Here is a 21,497-nt window from a genome sequence, read left to right as displayed (position 1 = left end):
GAGCGAGCCACAGACAAGGACAAGGAAGGGGAAGAGGGTCCTCTCTGCGCTCCCTCCTCGCCCAAGCTGCCATACAAAGGAGACTTTCAAAGGTTGGCAGACGCTGGTGCTTCGTTAGCTTATCTGAAGAAGCAAGAATCAGAGCTTCGCGTTGTCCCGTGCGGAATCCGACAAACTCATCGGAGGCGAATGTGACCAGGCCGAGGAAAAGCTGACGGCAACAACGCTTCGCAAGTCGCCCCGCCGACAGTGGTAGCAGACATCGACTCTTACGGAATTTCTCGTCCCCTCCTACCAACTGATTACGACGAACCCAGGGGAGACAAGGCGACGGTGGAGGAGAGAATCAAGATGCTTGGTAGACACCGGGGCTGACCCCCCGAACGCTGAACAGTGCAGAGGCTACCAGGAAGCTTTCAAGAACGAAGAACGCAGGCAATTGGCAACGGGACTTTCTATAAGGGTGTCACAGACCGTGATACTTGTTACTCATATGAAGGCTTCCAGAAGCGCTTTGAGACACGCGAGCGTGCACAGTGAGTGAGTCTGGAAGAGCAGCGCGCTGCCTACACTGTCATCGACGCAGACACTACCTCTCATGGCGGTTATTGAGGCGGCCCGATCTATCCAGGATACGCCATGCACGGAACGGAAGATAATCATCCGCGTCCCCTCTCGTCAAATCCTTTGTAGTCCATCAAAGTCAACACCCGGACTATCCCTGTGATACTTGCTTGGCCAGCACGAGCATTTAAGATGACTAACTCAGGCAACTCAGGGTGGGAGATCGACCGAACGCGTCCAAACTAACGACGCCTGTATCCGCCCAAAAACCGTGAAGCTGGTCAACCAAACCTACAACGCAGCCGCGCAACGAATTGCCTTTGCAGAACGCCGACGTAGTGGCGGCCAAATCGGGACTCGGCCTCCAAACACATTTCACACCAGTTACTATTAAGACTTGTCTGATGATAGGCATAATATAGTGGTACTCGGGACATCTGAGGGATATTACCTTTGCTTTCTGTGCGGCAGCCCAAGATGATAAGATCTCAAATAAACATATTTTCCGCCCCCAAAAGGCTGAAGAGCTATGGAGCCAGAGAAAAAGAACTCGTCTCGAAAAGAAAGCTCATCATCGAAGAGGTCATGCAAAAACAGAACGAATAAAGTACTTTGAAATGCAAACATGACAAACTGACGAACTATATGTGATGATGTCCTAATGGCTTCTTACCTCGTCGGTGCGCCGACTGGCGATGCCACCCCTGAACTCATCACCCGTTTACTTACGCCTATCAAGCTCCATGAAATTGCTTTTCGTGAGTCTTTACTTTGATTCTCATATTATTTTATCTTGTTTTGTTGCTGTCGTCATGTAGCTTTGTTTTTCCTCAAAAGGTACTGAGGCATGACAGATGAGAGTCAACAGCAAGACTGGGGTCGCTTCATCGGCATTGCACGAGATAATGTTGTTGAGAAGCGGGAAAAGATACTATTGCTGTGCGCTGTTGCTCGGTACTAGAGGCCTGTCCCAACTACATCACTACGAATGGTCCGCAGTGTCTCCTTTATACAAAGACTGGAGACACCGGAAGCTATGGCTGCTAGTCATTGCGTGACTGTCGAAAAGAGCGATAACACCAGGAGAACCAAACTGTCTCTTTCACTTACACCAAACCGCAACAGCCAGTAGCGGAAAGATGTTATATAAGACGCCTCTGACCTCTCACAAGTGCAAGTTTTGTGAGGAATATGTACCCATGCTATTCCTCTCAACATGTACTTGAACATGTAACGAGTGCCTTCGAACATCACCTCGGATGGCGGTGATTAGGATGGAGGAGATACTTATATGGATTTCCTCATGTCACTACTGTTTCATGACTGAGAAGAATAGAGCCCTCAACTCACTCGACTCTGTGATTTTCTCAGAGTTTGGTATCCCAGGCCATACGCGTGCCAACGTGAACTGGCCTGGCTTCAACTCTTCATCTGTGCCTTCTCGCGCATACTTGATGCATGTCTCGAAAAGCGGCCCACACCTACAAAGCTCAAGTATTAGATTTCTGCAGAGCCACCAACTTGTGCCGCTCAGATTCTTCGACGTGATGAAATTGGAAGTTCTGATGTGTCAGATACTGAAGTATACCAAGTTCTAGCTCCACTGTTCTTCAACCGATGCTTGCTTAAGAAGAGGCTCCGCGCGAAGAACCTTGCCTTGTTTTGTTCCAGGACACGCCGTAAGCCACAGTTCTTGTGGACCGACCATCCGTCGCCGAGTTCATCAGTGAGTATCTTCGGATGACTCGCAATCTTTGGCGTCTCAGTCGTGTAATGACACTGGCTTAAGTGGATGTCTTAACGCCACCAACTTCCAGATCAAGAGGCCATGTTTCAAGCTCAAATAAACAATAACCCGGAAACAAAGAGGCCATCGAATAATTATACCCTAGTTGTGAGCTAGATGTGTTATTTGCAGTTGAGACTCGTGGCTGAGAGCTCAAATCAGCCTGGACCGCGATGAGAAATGCAACCTCGGAGCGCGGCGATGCCGATGAAAAGCTCAAGGGCATTGCGAAGAACAAACGTGAACGCCAAATCGCAATCAATTGCGAAGAGCGAGAGGCCTTAGACCCCGAGGAGAAATGTTGGGATGGTCCTGACAAATGTGGTCCGTGCCTTGAAGAGGGACTCCTATGTAGGGAGGTAAGTAAACGCTCTTTCTGACCAGTCTGTGATACTAAGGATTCATTACAATAGTTCCTAAACATCCAGGATGAATATACACAGCGACTCATGCCGAGAGAACTTTGACAACAGGCCCAAAAGGGGCCAGATGCATACTGCGAAATCAAACCACTCAACACCGCCCCCAGAGCCTACAAATAGCCTGCCAGTCTCAGACACTCAGCAGACAGCATCCAGAAGCCAGCAGACACGCCAGTCGATGGTATAATACAATGCGAAATGTTTCTTAATTAAGTTCACTAGCATATCGACAGTATCTGTTCCTCAAAGCGACGGTTCAAACTTCATCCCTCACATCAAGCATCAAACGTAATCATCTACTCATCATGGCTACGATCATTTCAATCGAGCCGCCGGTAGGGATCGAAATGATCCTGTCAGTGTTCGCCGGTAGAAAAGGATCTTGACATCGAAGCTTGGATTGGTTTTACTGAAGATGCCTGGTCTTACTTCATCCAAGCCCTGTTTGTCGCACTGGAACTTCTCTGGTCAGGCTTTCAAGGAGTCTCGTTCACGTTCATGATGGCCAATCTCGTACCCACCAACCGGTGCATATAGAGATCAACTGTGCAGATCGTGAGGATGGTGAGCAATCGCCCGAGAACGACGGTCTACTGGACTCGGCACGGCAGGTAACGATCCAAAAGCCAAGACAAGCTAACTAGTCATGATAAGCCATGGCAGGTATGTCTCAGAGGCCCATCGACAAATTCATTCATGGGCTTGTCCGTAAGCGATGTATGACTGCATATGCCTTGCCAAGAAGATGGCGATGATACCTCGGTTGGTACAAAAAAGGAAGAAACCAATGGACCCTCACAACGCAGTTCCCCAAGTGGTCTTTAATAAAGGAGCCATGGAGAATGTTTTGCCCGGGTTGATTCTTGCATGCGGTCAACAATTCAACCTCAGAGCACACCATTTCAAAATGCCGCCCAAGAGACGAGGCCCAAGCAGAAAACGATGAGCATCACCGAATGTCAGTCAAGTCCCGCAAATGAAAGGATCTCTGTGACAGCATCAATGAAGCCATCCAGAGCCGCAGCTCAGATCCGACCTCACGAGCGCCCTCACGAGCGTCCTCCCCAGAGCCTCGACTTGCCGCCACGCATAGGTGATAACGTAGGCAGCACACCGACATAGTGACGACCAAATCGTTAGTCAGGTCCCCAAAGACAGCGACGATGACCCGGAGTCCTAAGAGACCCAGCTGTGGTTCAAACTGAAGGGAGTCCGAGTTCGGCCAGAGTCTGATTGAAGAGGTGATTAGCTGCGCCAAGATCACTCTCAGCCTCCAAGCTCGAGCTCAGAACAAACATCTTCGCCATCTACAGCAGGCCTCTCTGGTCAAAACCGTCACCTCAGCGCAAGTGCCTGCTACAGCTCGGGATTTCTATCCCTGCCATCCCGTGACTGAAACTGAGCAAAGTAATGCTATACAACTATCTCGGTTTAGTCTATGGGTGTGCAGCCAATACCCGAACCTGATCATCTATCCGACTCTGATAAAGAGTCGAACAATGCGGCGCCTAACATCACGGAAACCGTCAGTTATCGGACTACTCAATGCGTTCCATGTCTCAGACGCATTATCAAGGTCCCCTTGGAGTACATTTGAATGAGAATTCTAAGCCATGCATCCTAATGGACCTGAAAAGTCACTGGAAAATGGCATAGGATTCTGTTTCCATATGGCTTGCTAGAGGATCAAAATGGGTATTTCTGGCATGAACGAACAGCGTGGTGTGTGTTCTCTCGAAGAATGACATCTAAACCGGCGCCATATTGCAATAAATACCGACACGTTAACATTGAAGAAACTCGTGTCTCAGGAGTTCCATATATGCTGGACCCTCTCCCACCCCAGGGACAATATACGACGATAGAATCCAGCAGATCTAGGATCACGCAAAACAGTCAGAGAAGAGTTGGCAGTGTGCGGAATTGTACTGATCGGTCTTATACTGTTTCTCTTCTAATAGAGGATGAAAGGAACGCTCCCTATGCGGGGATCCCGTCCCATGACGAGTATAATCAACGAGATCTGCGCCGTATGTCGGGCATATCATGTGGAACGCAGCAAATCTCTGTCGATCTGGCCTAACTACTGTTTGAGCGGATCACCAAATCCTTGCCGCAAAAAAAAAAGAGAGAGAGAAACCCGAAAGGAAAATGGAAAAGGAAAAGGAAAAGCATGGGGGCATGCTGGGCCAAGGACAATTTGACCTTGCTGGGGGCTGCCCATATAAGCTGTCCCTTCTCCGGTGGAAGGGCTGGTGAAGATACTGGCCGAGGAGAATTCTCTCATCGAGAGCTACAGTGCCCTGGTGTCAGATACGTTAGGAAGGACCTTACAACGTGAACGACAGGAACTGAGAGACATTGAGTCAAAGGTGCTTTTGGCATTGGAAAAAAGTCTCAATGTTGAAATGGGCAATATTTACCGAATTTCCGATTGGAGAGTTCATGTCTAGCTGCCATCATTTGGGCTACTGATTTGACTTCAACTTCGAAAGCTTGCAACTCGGTGTGTCTAGCAAGCTTAGCACAAAAGACAGCTTCAAGGAGCACCAGTGTCAGACAACTGGCGACAACTTGGAACATGGCTCGGGCTACGAGCTTCCTCTACAGTTGCGTGCTCTATCCCTTACAAACAGTCCTGGGGTGAATCTGATGGCTATAGGGAGGCGCTGCAACGGAGTCGAGGCATCTTCTGGAACCAGGCCGAGCAGGATGCAGGACAAGGACAGGATCAAAGATTCCGTCAACTGCTTCTCATGGAAGAAGCGGTGACTTCTATGAAGATAGAGATCGACAGGATGCATCGAGAGAGTGCTATTGAGCTTTATGAGTTCACCTTATCGATTTACGTCAAGCTACGTCCCTGGGATTGTCTCATCACCTCGAAGACTACGTCCTAGTTTCTTTCTTCGCTTGTCTACCGCAGTTTTACATGCTTTCTGATATGCAAAGACTAACTGGAACAAGTTCGAGGACGCGCCCACTGACAAACTTGACCGTCAAAGGTTCGAAATTTGGATATTTGTCTACCAGCCTCGGGAAACTAGGCGACTTCGTCTACAAGTACAGTGCTCATCGACAAGATCAGACCACGAGAAATACATCTTATCCTGAGACCAGGAATTGAAGAAATGCCAGAGACTCACTTATAACTCCGACAGTATTATACAAGCGATCTGTAAAGGCAGGATCATCAACAGGCGAAGGGAGTCAGTCGGGCTTCGGGTGATTGGAGAGATTCAAAAGTTGCTGATCTGAAAGTGCCCCTGCATGACGCCGCAACGTCATGCAACGCATGATGATGCTCTCCACACTCAGCATGTTGGTAACCTTCAACCTCGGCGCCAGACTCACTCAAGAGTAGGCGATTGTACCATGTCCCAGGCACACACAGTCAGAAACCTACTGCAACCAAGACTTACGATGGCTCAGGTTGAGCACACAAACCTTCGAGAGACATCGGCCTGGCATCCAGAAAAGCGTCCACGCGAGCTGGAAGACAGCGAGACGTATCAGCCCCACCCTCTCCTCTGTCTAGAGACGTACTGTTAGGACGTGGTGATGACTCGCAAACCCAACTCAAAGGTCAAGATACTTCTGCGGTAGCGAAAGGCGGTGGTGCTGATGATGACTTCGAGGAGGGTGTTGATGCTAGGGACAACCAAAGTCTAACCAAAACATCACCAGGCGAAGCACTACCAAATACTGAATGGGATTTGCGATGTATGCGGCCTGATCATGGAAGAAACACCATGCTGCCCCAGCCCGCCCTCACTATACAAGTACACAGTTTACTCGTCAGGATATGGTATTCGCGAAGGTTTGGACTATCTGAAACTCGACAACACGGTATCGACAACACGGTATCGACAACACGGTATCGACAACACGGTATCGACAACACGGTATCGACAACAAAGGATGTTCAAAGCCACTTACGAATGTTTGGAATCGACGGACTTGGCGCCAAATATGGCTGGCTCCGTGAGAGACATGAGCTGTCTGTGACGGTGACAAAGGTTGTTAAGGAGCGCCTTGAAAAGCCCACTGCAGAGGTTAATGGCCTTGATAGCAGTAAGATTTTCCTATCAGCCCTCAACAATGACCTCTCGATCAGGAATGCCGCTCTTAGTGAGAAGAGCAAGCAACTCCAATACGGCTGTCTAGGTGAGAGTCTTCACCAGGGGCTTCCAGCAGATACAGCGAAATAAGAGGAAGCCTTTCGGCATGATTGATCGAACGATTGAACATTCAAGCACTACCGCCCCAATATCAGACGATTGCAATTCTTGCGCGTGCGTTGACGCATTCAAATGATCTGATCACGAATAAGCTCCCGAAAATGCACATTCTTGTCAAGACTTATGCATAGGAACACCATACTATGAAACGAATCACGGTCTGGAGACGGCAGGCACATGCGATCAGCTTGAGGACGAAAAGCGAGGCTTTGAACAGATGGCTAACGACAACTCGTAGGTTGGTATGACCAAGTGAAGTCCAAATGGTTCTTTTTCGTCTGCGGGTGCTCACAGAAATAGTGCCACTGCCAAGTCTCTCCTCTCGGTCTTGCTACAATCAGACCCTACACCAAATGCACTCAACGTAACGCTGGCGGAAAACCATGATGAGCAAAGCCCAGCGGAACTCCTCGGTCTCTAACCACCGAGACCATCAAGACTAGAAATCCCGGCGCTACAGCCAAGGATAGATGAGTCTAGATCTATCGAAATACGGAAACAATTGTGCAACCTTTAGCATGCGTACAATTTGATTTGTCTTCCACAAAAGCCTTTCGCAGCGATCAAGGCTATGCTTCGGAACAGCAAAAGGATAAGATCTGTGAAGGCCGCAAACAAAAATCAACTGCGACCCTCCCGTTCAGTTATCTCCAAACAATGTCATGCCAGACAAACTTGCCCAACCCATGGGATACGATCGGCCACAGGCACTCGAATTCAACATTTCAGAGCTGGTCCTTGAAAGAGCTCCGCCACCAGACCAGCCGAGAGGAGTTGCGGCTACAGAACCAGCTCAAGACGTTCTTGACTACATCGAAACCGACAATGAATACGCCCCAGTCGACTGTATGGTAGCAACTAGCAAAGAGCTCGATCTTTCTGTTGCTAGTAGTTATCAGGAGACGCTCGGGCTTGTTCTTGAGAGTACTCCGAATATAGTCCACCAGATTCAGGTCTTTCCATAAATGAGCAACAAGCCTACCATCACAAGTCTCTCTGTCGATGTCGACCCGATAACAGCAATACTATAGAGTCACGTACATGAGGGGAAGCAGGCAGCGCTCTCTGTCCCCAATAAAGTTGTCCCTCTTTGCAAAAACACCACCTATCCCTACGACAGACTTCCCTCTGGCGCCTCCGCCAAGCCCCGACAGGACGCAGGGTGCTCTCGAGCTTATGGCTACTCAGCAGTTGTTACCGAGTAAGCCGTAAACGTCCGCGGCTACGATTAGACAGCCCGTGGCAACTCACCGAGGCTTTCTAATCAGCTATACCCCAATCCCCCAGGTGTATACGCCCAGCACTACTCTCCGGCACCAAGTCAAGGTGCAAATCAGGGAAGTCCATCACCTCGGGGGATTGAGCTAACAAATCTGCAGCCACGAAGACATCCTAATGACTCGTCGCCTGTCAGAATCTGCAGATTGAAAACAGCCAGCTCGAGATGGAACTCCAAGGCTCAAAGAGGAGCCATGCTCCAAGTTGGGCAGGCCGTGGAGTATCTACATATGAAAGGGCTTTTTCACACAGATGTTAAGCCTCATTGGTGACGAACCCCGTGTATTGAGCATATCCATCAACTTCTTTTCCAACAGTATGTCACGCACGCACAGCTACCTGAGCCTTTCTCCTGTTACTAACTACTTCCCAGCACAATAGAAACGAACTTCTCACCCCTTCCCCGTGAACTTCTGGTACCGCTTCCAGAACGTTGACGGAGACTGGGTCAGCCGACACCACTGTCAGCTCCTGGACCTGCACGAAAATAATGCCCGTGTTCTCTCATGGTCTCACAAGGATACCTGATCTCCTTGGAAGAGTTAACCAAGGCGAGAAGATGCAGTGAGATCGAGCGGTAGATTGTTGCACTGCAGGAAAAGGCGCAGCAAAAGCTCTATCGGGGGCTGAACGGAATCATGCGATCTGACTACAAGCACGAGATTAGCAGACTGGAGAAGGAGCTTACTGGTCCATTACGTGAACGAGGGAGCTCCTTCATCTCGCCTTACGTCCGCGGTTGATTTTGGTGTTGGTGTTGGTGTTGATGCTCAACAGACCCGGACAGATATTGCAGGAAGAAACACAAACGACTCAACCAAGGGAATTAACACCTTTTTAGCCTAGCTAACATACCGAGATACATTACACGTCCATGACTTCAGCCGCCCATCCGAAGAAGGCCGTGCTCTGATTGCCTTGCCTTTCAAAGACGCCAAAAGGCAAGGGCAGTTTGATTGAAGAAATTACTGGAAACCCCCGTGTGGTTATTCTTCAAAATCAGCTGGATTGATACCCTCGGACTCAATCACACTATCAACATCGAACCCGCAGGGCGAACGATATGTTCCACGAGGTATACACAACTACCCAGCATGCCAGTGACGAAAGACGGCCGCCACGGAGCTCGGTTTGATGTAAATCGGCGCATAACGAACGCATCATGAGACGTTACGACTGACTTCCAGACTGATAGTATTGTTTAGGCTGAAGCCTGGCTTGCAAGACAGAAGAGTCTCACTGATGTCGAGATGAAAGATGCTGCCTCAGTCATCAATACAGACACTCAGGTTCGTCTTGATGAGGTTATCGCAGAAGTGGAGAGTCATGATCCAGGCTGTGAGAGATATCTCGCCAGAAGAGCCTGGTCTATAAGACCCTATTGGACTAATTCCAACCGATTATCTCCTCCTGGGCTTTTGGCCTAACCATCTTGGAAGCACAAAGTAGCGTTTCTCGTGGAGCATGCGCATACCATTTATGAAGCACGAGGAAGGACGGGGCTATACTTGAAGCATGAGCTGGGTTACGGTTTACTATGGTGCTGAGTGATGCATGCATCCGAAGTATTCTTCAAGCCAACACTCGCAGCAACTAAAAATTCCTTTCTGTTTGCATCGCACAAGATTGACATGTCGTCTCTTTCACGAAAGACAGATACTCAGAAAATGCTCCGGCACACCAAGGGGTAGACTATTAAGCCCCTTTGATGTTAGAAAGGGGTCAGTCATATTTTGCCTCTTGATAGACACTACTGGTTCCGAAGTCATAACCTCAACACTGGACTCCAGATTCGATCAAGCCACAGGATCTCATGTTGGCAATAGAGCCTTCTCTAAGACCCTTCTCCCAACAGTGATCTTCTCTGAATCGCAATAACCCCCCCCCCCGACATTTCACTCTTCGTCACCAGAAAGCCGCCACATACGGAGGACAGGCCTACAATCCCTTTTCAACTCGCTATTGCAGGACTAAATTTTGGAACCATGAGAATCACCTAGGAGTCTCATGTCCAATCTAATGGCCAGTCTCTGGATCTTTTAACTCTTGGGGAAGGCTTTATGGTACAACGTCGATTGAGGGATCTGAGAGCTTGCAATTCGAGCTATATCCTCAACTTCACCAAGGCTTGAATTGAAAACTCACATCAACATTTACCAAACCTTCGGCTGTTAATTACACGAGCCATCTCAACTAATATTTATATCTACATACAACTAGATACCTGGAAATAAGAATAAATAGAGGAGAGTTAATAGGGTACTAAGTATTTAATAAGTCATAGCATAAAATGCAAAGAAATCTCATACTCATGTCTCCAATGGTGATTGTGTGAATAGAGTCTCACTCTAGGCTCGTCTCATTCCAGCAGATGCCGGCTACTTGTACTACCCTGTACCCACAGAGTTTATCCAATAAGAAGGCGCAGTGGCAGAGTGGTCTAATGCGATAGACTAGAAATCTATTCTCCTCGGAGGCGTCTGTTCGAATCAGGCCTGCGTCGATTGGTATTTTTTGTCGTTTGCCTCTTGTTGTCCCGAACATTCATTTTTTTAACTAGGTCATATTGACAACAGCTTCGACTGATTTGATGCAAATCGAGGTTCAGATGATATCGATATACATGAGCTTTACTTCGACAGTTGACATATTCATTATTGCAACTAATGCACATCCAATAAAAGGTTTCTCTGTCCGAATAGCCAAAAATTTATAACATCCTTAGACTGGTAGTAAGACGGAGTGAAACATTCGCCGCGTCTCATAGGACGGAGGCTTACTCCTATTGAAAGCATCCGAACGTAAGCCCAACTCCAGCAACAGGATATCACACAAGCTACCGTATATAAGTTAGCTTAGTTGACAAATCTCATATCACGGAGCATTTCGTCAGCAATTAGTTTCCTGTGCAAGTCGTAGTTCATTTTATAAAGCCTCCGGTTTTCTCTTCCTTACTTCATGAGTTGAGAGACGTCTCTTATAAATTGGCATCCTTCCTCTAAGGATGTGACAATATCACCAAGGCAAGCAGACTTGTTGCACAGTGATCATCATGGCTTCTGCAGAAATGAAAGATACTGCCTCGCCTTACAGGGTCGAAGCATCTAACCAGACACTCTCATCACCACCCTCCGTCAACTCGTCGGACCAGACGAAAACAGCCCAAGAAGATGAAGAAGCTCAAGTACCAGTGACTCCAAAAACAAAGCCGGCTTTCAATAGAGATTATCGCTTCTGGATGATCATGGTTACTTTAGTCCTGGCAACACTCCTTGCATCTCTCGAAGCAACAGTCGTCATAACTTCTCTTCCAACCATCGTCGAGAGTCTCAATCTTGGGAGTAGTTACATCTGGGTTACTAATGTCTTCTTTCTCACCACGTAAGTCCCCCTTCCGATTTCTCGAAGTGGCTAACATGATACAGAGCTTGTGTCCAGCCCATGTTTGGCCAACTCTGCAATCTCTGGGGCCGCAAGAAAGTTATGATGTTCATCTTTGCTACATATACACTTGGAAGTGGTATCGCAGGTGGTGCTAACGGCGGCGCAATGCTCATCGCTGGACGTGCTATTCAAGGTATCGGTAGTGGTGGAGTTACAATGGTCAATGATGTGATCATCTCTGATCTAGTACCGCTTCGATACAGAGGAAACTACATCGCTATCCTTCTATTAGTAGCGACTATTGGCTTCGCTGTTGGGCCTTTTCTTGGTGGTGTTATTGTTGAGAACACGACTTGGAGATGGGTAAGCAGATCAATGACATATGCAGGCATATACTGACTCGTTAGGTGTTCTACCTCAATCTTCCCATCGGAGGTGTTGCTATTGTCGTTACATACTTCTTTCTCAACCTCCAATACGATCGAACTCAATCAACCATGGATAAACTCCGTCGTATTGATTACATTGGCAACGCTATCCTCATCGCGTCAAGCGTTTCGATTCTCATTGCCCTCACCTGGGCAGGTCCAGTTTATCCGTGGTCCGATGCTCGAATCCTAGCTCCTCTGATAATCGGTCTCCTCGGCCTTGTCGGGTTCGTTATATATGAAGCTTCCGGAATTCCCTCGGAACCTGTCATGCCCATTCGCCTATTCCCAGGGCGCACATCATACATCATCTACATCAACACGTTTCTCAACATGTTGCTAATCCAGTGGTGTTACTTCTTCTTGCCGTTGTACTTCCAAGCTGTCAAGTTATCAACACCTTCACGGTCAGGAGTGCAAATGCTCCCCGTTGCTCTCATCGCCATCCCAGGCGCAGCCCTCTCTGCGGTCGTCCTCTCAAAATGGGGCAAGTATAAACTGCTTCACGTATCAGGCTTCTTCCTCATGACACTTGGTGTCGGCCTCCTCGGTCTTCTTCACGAGGATAGTCCCCCTGCAGCTTGGATCTTGCTGCAGTTCATTCCAGCTATTGGCTCTGGCTTTCTTCTAAACACCCTATTGCCTGCTTTTCAGGCAGCTACTGATGAGGAAGACCAAGCTGCTGCGACGGGGAATTGGACTTTCATGCGTTCCTTCGGCTCGGTCTGGGGAGTAGCTATCGCTGGATCTATTTTCAACACGTATACGAAGCAGTATTCACGTATGATTCATAATGAACTGGCGCGAGAAATGCTCAGCTCTGGAGATTCTTATCAGAGCGCGACACGAGCTTTCGTTCTGCAATTTGACGAGGTCGTTCAGACTCAAATTCGACATGTATTTATGTTATCGTTGAGCAAAGTCTATGTCATCTCTGTAGCGTTCGGCGGGCTTGCTTGGGTACTCTCTCTGTTTGAGAAAGATGTTCCTCTGCGAAAAGAATTGGATACACAGTACGGTTTGGATGAGAAAGCGCCTGTTGAGCAGAAGAAAGAAGAGGCATCGTAATCATATCTAAATTTGTCTTTTTGTCAAAGCCCGGCCTTTGTATTCTAATTACCCATCTCCTATTCAAGATCACAAGAATTCCTTAACAGCCTCCCAGAAAGCCTGGGGATTCTCAGCCATAGGAAGATGGCCCGTTTGAGGCACGATCTTCAACTCCGCGCCATTATCACCAAGTAGCCCTTTGCTTGCATCCATAGCCTTAACAAGAGCACCCTTGGCATCTTCCTCTCCAACAACAAACAAGCCGCGGACTTTGCAGCCACCCATCTTAGGCTTGAGATCGTAATCCCACAGTGCTGTGTTGCTATATTTGAAGCCTTCGACGTCATTAGCGGCGACCATTTCTGTCATCCACTTGACAGTCTCAGCGTTGGTAGAGGGATGGAACCATCGCTGGACGGTTTGTCCAGCGAGCTTCTCGATACCCTTGCCGTTGTCCTCCTCGGCCAGAGCTGTGCGGTCCTTCCACGCTTGTGTGTTGGCAGCGCTTGATGTAGGGTTGAAGTCGCAAGCGATGAACTGCTGAAGACGCTCGGGGTACTTGATAGCGAAGTTCAGGGTAGTAACACCGCCGAATGAAACACCAATAAGGGTGTGCAGCTTGGTGATGCGAAGAGCATCAAGCACTTCTCGAATATCGTCAGTCAAACGATCCACGGTAGCAGCTACGGGAGGCTGAGGCACGGCGTGTCGGCCACGGGTATCATATCGGAGAATTCGGAACTCAGGGCGCTCTCGCTTGAGGATCTCAACGAGGGGATCCCACATGTGCAGCGAAGTCAACAGTGAATTGGTGAAGGCGATTGTAGGAGCCTTGGGGTCTGGGTTACCCTCCAGTCGATAGGGAATGACCAGAGAATCTGAAGTTGTGATGAAAGAGTTGATAGCAGCATTGGGTCCAGGTGTTGTAGATTGCTTTGAGTCGGGTGAGGTGAAAGCAGCTGTCGAGGGCAACTTTGACAGCGCTTCCAGCTCTCGAGGAGCAGGTCCAAACACATAGAAGAGAGAATATGTCCTTCGACCCTTTGAAGCAACAAAGTTGTCAAAGACTTTGGTGCGCCATGGAGTGTCCATCGAGGCCTTGTGCTCCGCTCCACCCTGGCCATTCTCCTTAGCATAGTCATGCAGCGCAAGGAATGTCGTCTTGCCCTGCCCCTCAAGATACGAAGTCTTGAAGGCACGCGAGCGCAACCAACCAGGAACCTTGGCCAACATGGGGATATGCTCCTCAACCAGCCACTTCTGATATTCCTCTGCAGCACCCTCAACGTCCTTGAGCTCAATTGTGACCGCAGTAGTCTGCAGACCCTCGGCCTCTTCGTCGATCAACTTCTCAAAGGGCACGAACTTGTCAGACTCGTTGGAATGAACCAGGTCCCAGAAATATCGCTTCACGTCAACTTGGCCAATGGTCTCGGCTTCTCGAGGAGATCGGTTCGCACGCAGTGTGAGGTATGTCTCGGTCTCAAGGTGTGGCATGGACGTGACGTCGTAAGCAGCGAGGTAGGTAGGTTCTTGACCATCCGTGGCTTTATATCGAAGACCGTTGGAGAAAATCTGAGGAAGACGAAGTCGGGTCGGGCCGTGCTCGTTATTATACCACTCGTGGAATTGGTCTAGAGACAGCCCAGGCTTGGGCTGCATCGTGACGTAGAGGTTACCGGGAGGAGACATTGTGATCGTGCTTCAAGTTGAGAGCTGTAATTGAGGAAGAGAAGCTCAATGAGAGGTTGTCGAGTTGTTATAGAGCGCCCTCAGGCCTTCCGGAAGAATGATTTACATGACGGGAGGTGGAGCGGGAGTCTGCGATTCGGCTCGGCAGATGGAATCGGGAATGTAGCGGGGTGTACTTCACTGTAGGTATAAATGTTTACCCCGCCACTCACCGAAAGGTCACCGTGAATACGGGGTCCACACCGGGAGCACACCGAGAAGTCATCGCGACTGAGCAGAGTGTGAGCAGCTGGGTAGCTAACCTAGCATCATGTCGATCCATGGTGTGAATACACTGCGAAGATAAGGGCAGCGCAATATTGTGCCGTATGATTTAGGGCATTTGTACATAGCCCTCTGCCCGCAGCTGCGCTATCACATTATCTACGCCAGTGCAGTGCTGAGCAGTGCTTTGGCTCTCTTCACTTTCTTTTTCTATCTCACGAAACCATTAATTGTGCTATTTTGTATTACTCAGACTTCTTTTTCTCTTTCTCACTCTCATACTCTCGATTTTTCTCTCTCATTAATTTGCCTGGCACTGTATATTATACCACGATATATCAGCAGTCGGCCTCCCGCATGAAGCATCCCGCTTTATCCAATATATTGTTCCCATCGGATATCACAATCTGCATCTATCCATATCGGGCGACACTGAGGAATCGATCTCGTACATATAGCCGCCAATCAACTCAGTTGTCCGCCTCTTGAAACATTACAATGTCCATGGTGATGCGCTAAGAAGTGCATGTGAGAGTCAACCGCCACATGCAGACGTGCCAACAAAGCTAACGGCCTGTAGAGCTCGCATCCCATATCAAATATATCCGAGTTATCTTTGTTGTTGCTCTTCTGTTTCTACTGGCGTACAAAATCTGTTGAATCACTCAAGGCCGACGGCCTTGTTCGCTCGCAGCAATGGAGGTCTTTTGCCGCAATGTCCCCCAGGACTTGTCAGAAGAGAGCTTCAAGCAAGAACTCATCCCGTTCATGAAAGCTTTAAATATCACAGACTTCTTTTGCGACAAGCCCAAGAGCAAACCTCAAGCATGGGTCAAATTCCTCAATCCCGGCGATGGCTACTCATTTCTTGAAAGACATGGCAAACACCAGCGTCACGACCTACCACAGAAGGAGAACATCAACCCGCGATATCCTTTCAAGACCAACTTCAGGCCAAAGGATACCCCGCGTCTCCATATCCTCAAGGCAGCTGTGTTTGTTGAGAAGAGTACTCGCGTACTCGATAAGCATTCCATCGCACATCTCAAGCATGAACGTGCTAAGGAGCAACAAAAGGCTGCCGCCGCTGCTTCTGCAGCTACCACTACTAAGGACCGCCAGGCTCCGGTTAAAGCCTTCATTATCAGCAGTATCAGCTGTGGTGGTAACACTTTTCGTGGTCCCGAACAGGTCATTACATTCGTTGAGCACAACAATCTCAACCTGCTCGGAGACGTTATTGGCAAGTTCACGCCGCAGTGGTTGACTGTTTATGACGAAGCTGGGTACCGCATGGATTTCCACAACGACACTATCCAGGATCTTATCGCTAGTCGCAATGATGCATCCATCACTTTGGTCTTGACTGAACCGCCAAAGATGTATACACCTCACAAATCCGACAATCCAAATCAGGCGTGGAAACGAGTTCAGGGTCTGGTCAACTGGGGGCTAATTCGCGAATACTCGTCATCTTGCCTCGTCTATCGCATCTTCTTCACCTCCTTGAACGATATGAACGAGGTCCTCCGCTCTGTCAAGCACCGAGATATTCTCGCTGTCACCTATCATGATCTCCCATCCGTTCTGTGGTCATACATGGAACCCGAGAGCAACCATTTCCTCGGCCGCCAACAATTCACGGAGAAGGCTAAGCTCCTTCTGGCATCGGGAAATGTTCACTTCGCTCTTCTCTTCCAAGTCCAGGCTCTGGTCTGGGGCAACTACATCAATCCCGCGAGCGGCATAGAACTGCTACATATCCTCGATAAAGTCATTACGGATGCTAAAGTGAAGAAAGTCGCGGCTCCCGTCACCACAGGTGCCATGAAGACCCTTCTTCAAAAGATTCCCTACCCTTGTCCTGGCACGGATCCTGATGAGTTGAATGTCGTCACATTGATGGCCAGCATCATGAATGAAGAGTACGAGGCCAGGGCTGAGAACCCCAAGCGTGACAGAATCTATGGAGCCAAGATTCCAGACCATCAGATATATATCTTCAAGGCCATGGTGACGCCCACGCGTGTTCTTCTCTCTGGTCCCGAGCCCGACAGCAAGAACAGGGTGTTGCGAAAGTATCACGAGAACAATGACTATTTCTTACGCGTCCTCTTCTGCGAAGAAGATGGACAGGACCTCGACTTTCACCCCAAAGTTGACAACGAACCAATCTTTGCCCGGTTCCGACACGTCATGGACGAGGGTATCACAATTGCTGGCCGAAAGTTTGATTTCCTAGGTTTCTCCCATTCATCTCTTCGTTCTCACTCCGCCTGGTTCTCTGCACCTTTCACCGATTCAAACTTTGAGCACCAGACTCCTGCAGCTATTCTGCAAGCCCTGGGAGACTTCAGCGAGATTCGAGTTCCGGCAAAATGCGCAGCACGAATTGGGCAAGCTTTCTCAGAAACTCCATATGCAATCCCGATTTTTGAAACTGGTATCAGCCACCGGTTTATTCCGGATGTCAAATCTGAAGATGGAACCCGTGTGTTCAGTGATGGTGTTGGAACAATCTCCCAGGACGCCTTGGGGGAGATTTGGCCTTATCTCTCAATGCGAGCTGCGGCACCAACATGTCTTCAGATCAGATGGGGTGGTTGCAAAGGAATGCTTTCTCTCGACACTAGACTCAAGGGGAAAGTCTTCTGTATTCGACAGGAGTCTATGATGAAGTTTCCAAGTGACGATCTTAAAGAGCTCGGAATTTGCGACGCTTCATCCAAACCTCTTCGGCTCGTTCTCAATCGCCAGATGATCAAGATCTTGGAAGATATGGGGACACCTAATGATTGGTTCTTCAGACTACAGAATAATGCACTTGATATACTGCGCAATGTCACAGCCGACGCGACCAACACGAGCTATTTCTTGGACTACCAAGCCATCGGTGTCAATATGGGGCTGCCCAAGCTGGTCAAGCAGTTGTACAAGATGGGCATCGACTACCGCCGGGATAAGTTCCTCAAGTCAGCGGTCGAACATGTCGTCTTGCGAGAACTGAGACTGCTGAAGCACAAAGCCCGCATTCCCGTTGATCAAGGGGTCACTCTTTTCGGCGTCATGGATGAGACGGGATTCCTAAATGCTGGTGAAGTCTTTGTCACCTACGACAAGACGCACGGCGTCTACAGAGGGCGTCGCATCAACTCCACGCTGAAAGATGGCCGAATCATTGTCACACGTTCACCAGCTCTTCACCCAGGAGACATCCAGATCGTCAACCAAGTCACACCTCCACAGGGGCATCCTCTACTAAGCTTGCAGAACTGCATCGTCTTCAGCCAGAAAGGCAAACGTGACTTGCCCAGTATGCTAAGTGGAGGAGACTTGGATGGTGATCTCTACAACATTATCTGGGACCCAGAAGCATTGCCAGGCAAGTATTTCTTACCAGCAGACTACCCGAGAGTTACGCCCAAGCCACTAGATCGCCCGGTGAAGCCCCAAGACATTGCCGACTTTTTTGTTAACTTTATGCGAACTGATATCTTGGGCATGATCGCTACAAGACATGTCGTCTTGGCTGATTATTATGAAGAGGGAACAACACACTCTGACTGCATTTCCCTTGCGGGCATGCATTCTACAGCGGTCGACTTCTCCAAGACAGGCATTCCAGTCGATGTAAAAGCTTTGCCCAGGAACCCCCCGTTCCGTCCTGATTTGTAAGTCTTACCCCCAACGCCTTGCATAGATGTCTTAACTTATCTTGTAGCCTTGCAACAGCACCGCCCTTGAAGACGTACGAAAAGGGTCAGATCGCTCATCTACATGATGAAGATGAAGATGACAACGCCGACGATGGCATGGCTCGTTACAAAGCAAAATATTATGAGTCTGACAAAATTCTCGGTCGTCTATATCGAAACGTGGATGAGAAGAAGATTTGGGATGAAGATATCCATCGGATTATCAACACAGCTGGACCTTCTGTTTGGGATCAGTTATTAACCGTTGTTGAAAGCGAGGTGAACAAGTATAAACTTGACGTCGATTGGACACGTAGGTCCGACGAGGCGTGGAAGATCAGAGGCCTGTGGGTTGAAATATGCCTCTGACTGCCTCAACTTGCTAACAATTTCAGATACGAGTCGACTATCACCGACAAGATGTGGCACTTCTCCGAAAACCCACGTGCACCGCTCACAGAAGTCGAAGTCTTCTGCGGTTTCATCCTCAACAAACGCGGTGCCCAAACACGCCGCCAGGGTGATTCATCTGTCAAACTGAAAGAAGAAATCGACCGCATCATGACATGGATCGTCAAGCAGATCCGCGATCGCGGTGTAGGCGACGGCGCAGAAACTCTCAGCACAGCCACCGACGCAGACGCAACTCCTTCGCGATGGAGAGAAGACGTCGTAGAGTTATGCTGGGCGTGTGTAGCAGTCGCATGTATCAGAAAGGAATTTGCGCCGATAGTGTATCACGGAACGGGCGAGCTAGAGAGTTTCAGAATCGTGGCGGCTTGTTGTCTGCTGAAGGAGCTGAATAACCTGGCTGGGAAGATGGAGATTAGCGCTGGAGGAGGCTTTGTTGGTGTTGGACGAGGACGGGGAGGGCGTGGGAGAGGCGGTGCGGGGATGATACTTCCCATACGATGATTGAGATTCACGAGGTGTATATGCGAGATGTGGTAGATACCAAGACTACTGGACAGAGATATGAGAGCTTGTAAGAGTTGTATTAGAGCTGGCTAGAGAGTTCGATGATAATAAATAATGAGAACATCAGTTCAGTAATAACTCAATATCTAGATGGCAATAAACAACACTGGCATAGAATGTCAGTCAGAGCCAGTTAATAACACTGCTTGATAGCATCCTGATCTAAACACTACTACGAAAACCGAAACCCGCGAATTTCAACCTATGTATACAATTCCAGCTAGATACAACTAGCGTGAGCGCCGTCCCAATTCCTCACACAGCCCAACCCAGCCCAGACCTGTAACGATACACACTTGCTGTCAAAAAAAGCCTAGACCGCGCTGTATCCTCCTCGACTTCCTGTTCCCTGCACGGTGTTGAGAACACGGCGGATCCAGTCCTTAAGTAGGTAAGGAATATCGCGGATGGTGTCGCTGTGGGGGAGAAGATCCCAGCCGCGGGCGCCGTAGCGCGTGAAATTGATCCAGGATGAGAAGATGAGGTAGCCGGCGATGCCCAAGAAAGCACTAAATTTGTTAGAAATTCGTCATAGAAACTGGTTTTTGTTACTCACATGATGATAAACCAGGTGAAGAAGCCCCAGTGGGAGCTTGAGCTGTCATCATCACCGCTACCGCCGTTGTCCTCTGGCTTTTCGCAGGCATACTTAGTATACCATGTCAAGCGCAGAACCCTGACCTTTTCCTCATCATCAAAGCTATTCCAGATAAGCGACGCATTGTCATGCTTCAGCTGGTGCTCGATCATAGACTCGCCCTCATCCTTATCATCACCATCCCCTTCCTTCTTATCGTCGTCCGCTCGTTTCTCGTACTGGTCTGAAGTAACCCACTCGCCCTCTGTTCCCTCCTTTTTAGGATCGCATAGGAACTCGATGATGGCCTTTTGATCGGTCTTCTTGATATCGCCCTTGAGAGGATCTTTGCCTCCTGTAAGGACTAGTCGTACGCCCTCTTTATCCTTATCGGAGGTTGAGTCGCTTGTCTTGAGTCGCGTGGGTGTAGCATCGAATCGAGAGCCGCCAACGTTTTCGAGATTTCCTGCGATCGCGATGACATTCGTAATCTCATCTGTCTCCTTCTCGCCAGACTTGAGAAGGTGTGTAATACCGCAAACTGGATTTGTTAGTCAGACTCGATTAGCGCTTGTAGATCTTGTACGCACCTCGAGTGCCGTTTGGACATTCTTCATCCTTCTTGCCACCCTTCTTCTTCAAAGGCTTGCAGATATCTAACGTATAAGTTGTGTTGTAATGTTCGGGAGGACTGGGCTTGAATCGCGTCGTCAGGACCGAATGAGGTCCACCAAGCTTAGAAAGATCAAAAGTATGGCCATCTGCGCGAATCTTTCCGCAGTCTAGAGTTTCCGCGGCGAAAACTGGAGCTGCCAGCAGAGGCAGTAGAAAAGCCAACAGATCCGGCCGATGCATCGAGAAGACCTTGATAGAAGAACGCAGAAGTTTGATAAAAAAGAGGTGGTTGCCAGCGCTAGTATGGAGATGAAATTACGGATGGAGTGGTAGTATCGGAAAGGGCCGTGTAAGCTTAAAAGAAAGAAGAGACTCGATAGATCAGATTACGAGCGCGTGCCTAGAATAAGCAGTCAAACTGTGCTGTGCTGTGCTGTGCTGTGTGATGTGATGGATTGGTCACGTTGCCTTGAGCTATCGCGGGTTTGCTAGCGTCATATGAAGCTCCTGTCGTCTTGGCGGT

The 21,497-nt window shown here is 48.9% G+C and overlaps 7 protein-coding genes and 1 non-coding gene across 8 annotated transcripts; 6 read left to right on the top strand and 2 right to left on the bottom strand.

The window, feature by feature from the left end:
• Positions 1-1,225: 1,225 nt before the first annotated feature.
• Positions 1,226-1,525, top strand: FPRO_00320 (uncharacterized protein; the record flags this gene model as incomplete). Its single annotated transcript, XM_031225522.1, has 2 exons — positions 1,226-1,322; positions 1,419-1,525. 2 exons carry the CDS (start codon positions 1,226-1,228, stop codon positions 1,523-1,525), a joined length of 204 nt encoding a protein of 67 aa, XP_031076150.1.
• Positions 1,526-6,195: 4,670 nt separating this feature from the next.
• Positions 6,196-7,434, top strand: FPRO_00321 (uncharacterized protein; the record flags this gene model as incomplete). The annotated part of the gene is made up of 4 exons (XM_031225521.1): positions 6,196-6,319; positions 6,364-6,939; positions 7,145-7,247; positions 7,314-7,434. 4 exons carry the CDS (start codon positions 6,196-6,198, stop codon positions 7,432-7,434), a joined length of 924 nt encoding a protein of 307 aa, XP_031076149.1.
• Positions 7,435-7,675: 241 nt separating this feature from the next.
• FPRO_00322 (uncharacterized protein) lies at positions 7,676-7,978 on the top strand (the record flags this gene model as incomplete). Its single annotated transcript, XM_031225520.1, has 1 exon — positions 7,676-7,978. The coding sequence occupies one exon, from the start codon at positions 7,676-7,678 to the stop codon at positions 7,976-7,978; it is 303 nt and encodes a 100-aa protein (XP_031076148.1).
• A 2,734-nt stretch (positions 7,979-10,712) lies between these two features.
• Positions 10,713-10,794, top strand: tRNA. The gene has a single exon. It is a non-coding gene; the product is annotated as a tRNA-Ser (tRNA).
• A 549-nt stretch (positions 10,795-11,343) lies between these two features.
• On the top strand, positions 11,344-13,171 carry FPRO_00323 (uncharacterized protein; the record flags this gene model as incomplete). Its single annotated transcript, XM_031225519.1, has 3 exons — positions 11,344-11,672; positions 11,717-12,038; positions 12,083-13,171. 3 exons carry the CDS (start codon positions 11,344-11,346, stop codon positions 13,169-13,171), a joined length of 1,740 nt encoding a protein of 579 aa, XP_031076147.1.
• Positions 13,172-13,240: 69 nt separating this feature from the next.
• FPRO_00324 (uncharacterized protein) lies at positions 13,241-14,845 on the bottom strand (the record flags this gene model as incomplete). The annotated part of the gene is made up of 1 exon (XM_031225518.1): positions 13,241-14,845. The coding sequence occupies one exon, from the start codon at positions 14,843-14,845 to the stop codon at positions 13,241-13,243; it is 1,605 nt and encodes a 534-aa protein (XP_031076146.1).
• A 960-nt stretch (positions 14,846-15,805) lies between these two features.
• Positions 15,806-19,719, top strand: FPRO_00325 (uncharacterized protein; the record flags this gene model as incomplete). Its single annotated transcript, XM_031225516.1, has 3 exons — positions 15,806-18,780; positions 18,831-19,151; positions 19,200-19,719. 3 exons carry the CDS (start codon positions 15,806-15,808, stop codon positions 19,717-19,719), a joined length of 3,816 nt encoding a protein of 1,271 aa, XP_031076145.1.
• A 376-nt stretch (positions 19,720-20,095) lies between these two features.
• FPRO_00326 (uncharacterized protein) lies at positions 20,096-21,214 on the bottom strand (the record flags this gene model as incomplete). The annotated part of the gene is made up of 3 exons (XM_031225515.1): positions 20,096-20,291; positions 20,339-20,900; positions 20,950-21,214. 3 exons carry the CDS (start codon positions 21,212-21,214, stop codon positions 20,096-20,098), a joined length of 1,023 nt encoding a protein of 340 aa, XP_031076144.1.
• Positions 21,215-21,497: the final 283 nt, after the last annotated feature.

This window comes from Fusarium proliferatum (genome assembly GCF_900067095.1).
Source record: "Fusarium proliferatum ET1 genome assembly, contig: FPRO_scaffold001, whole genome shotgun sequence".
NCBI lineage: Eukaryota > Fungi > Ascomycota > Sordariomycetes > Hypocreales > Nectriaceae > Fusarium > Fusarium proliferatum.
Note: the sequence above shows the minus strand (reverse complement) of the source record. Positions and strands in the feature narration are given on the sequence as shown.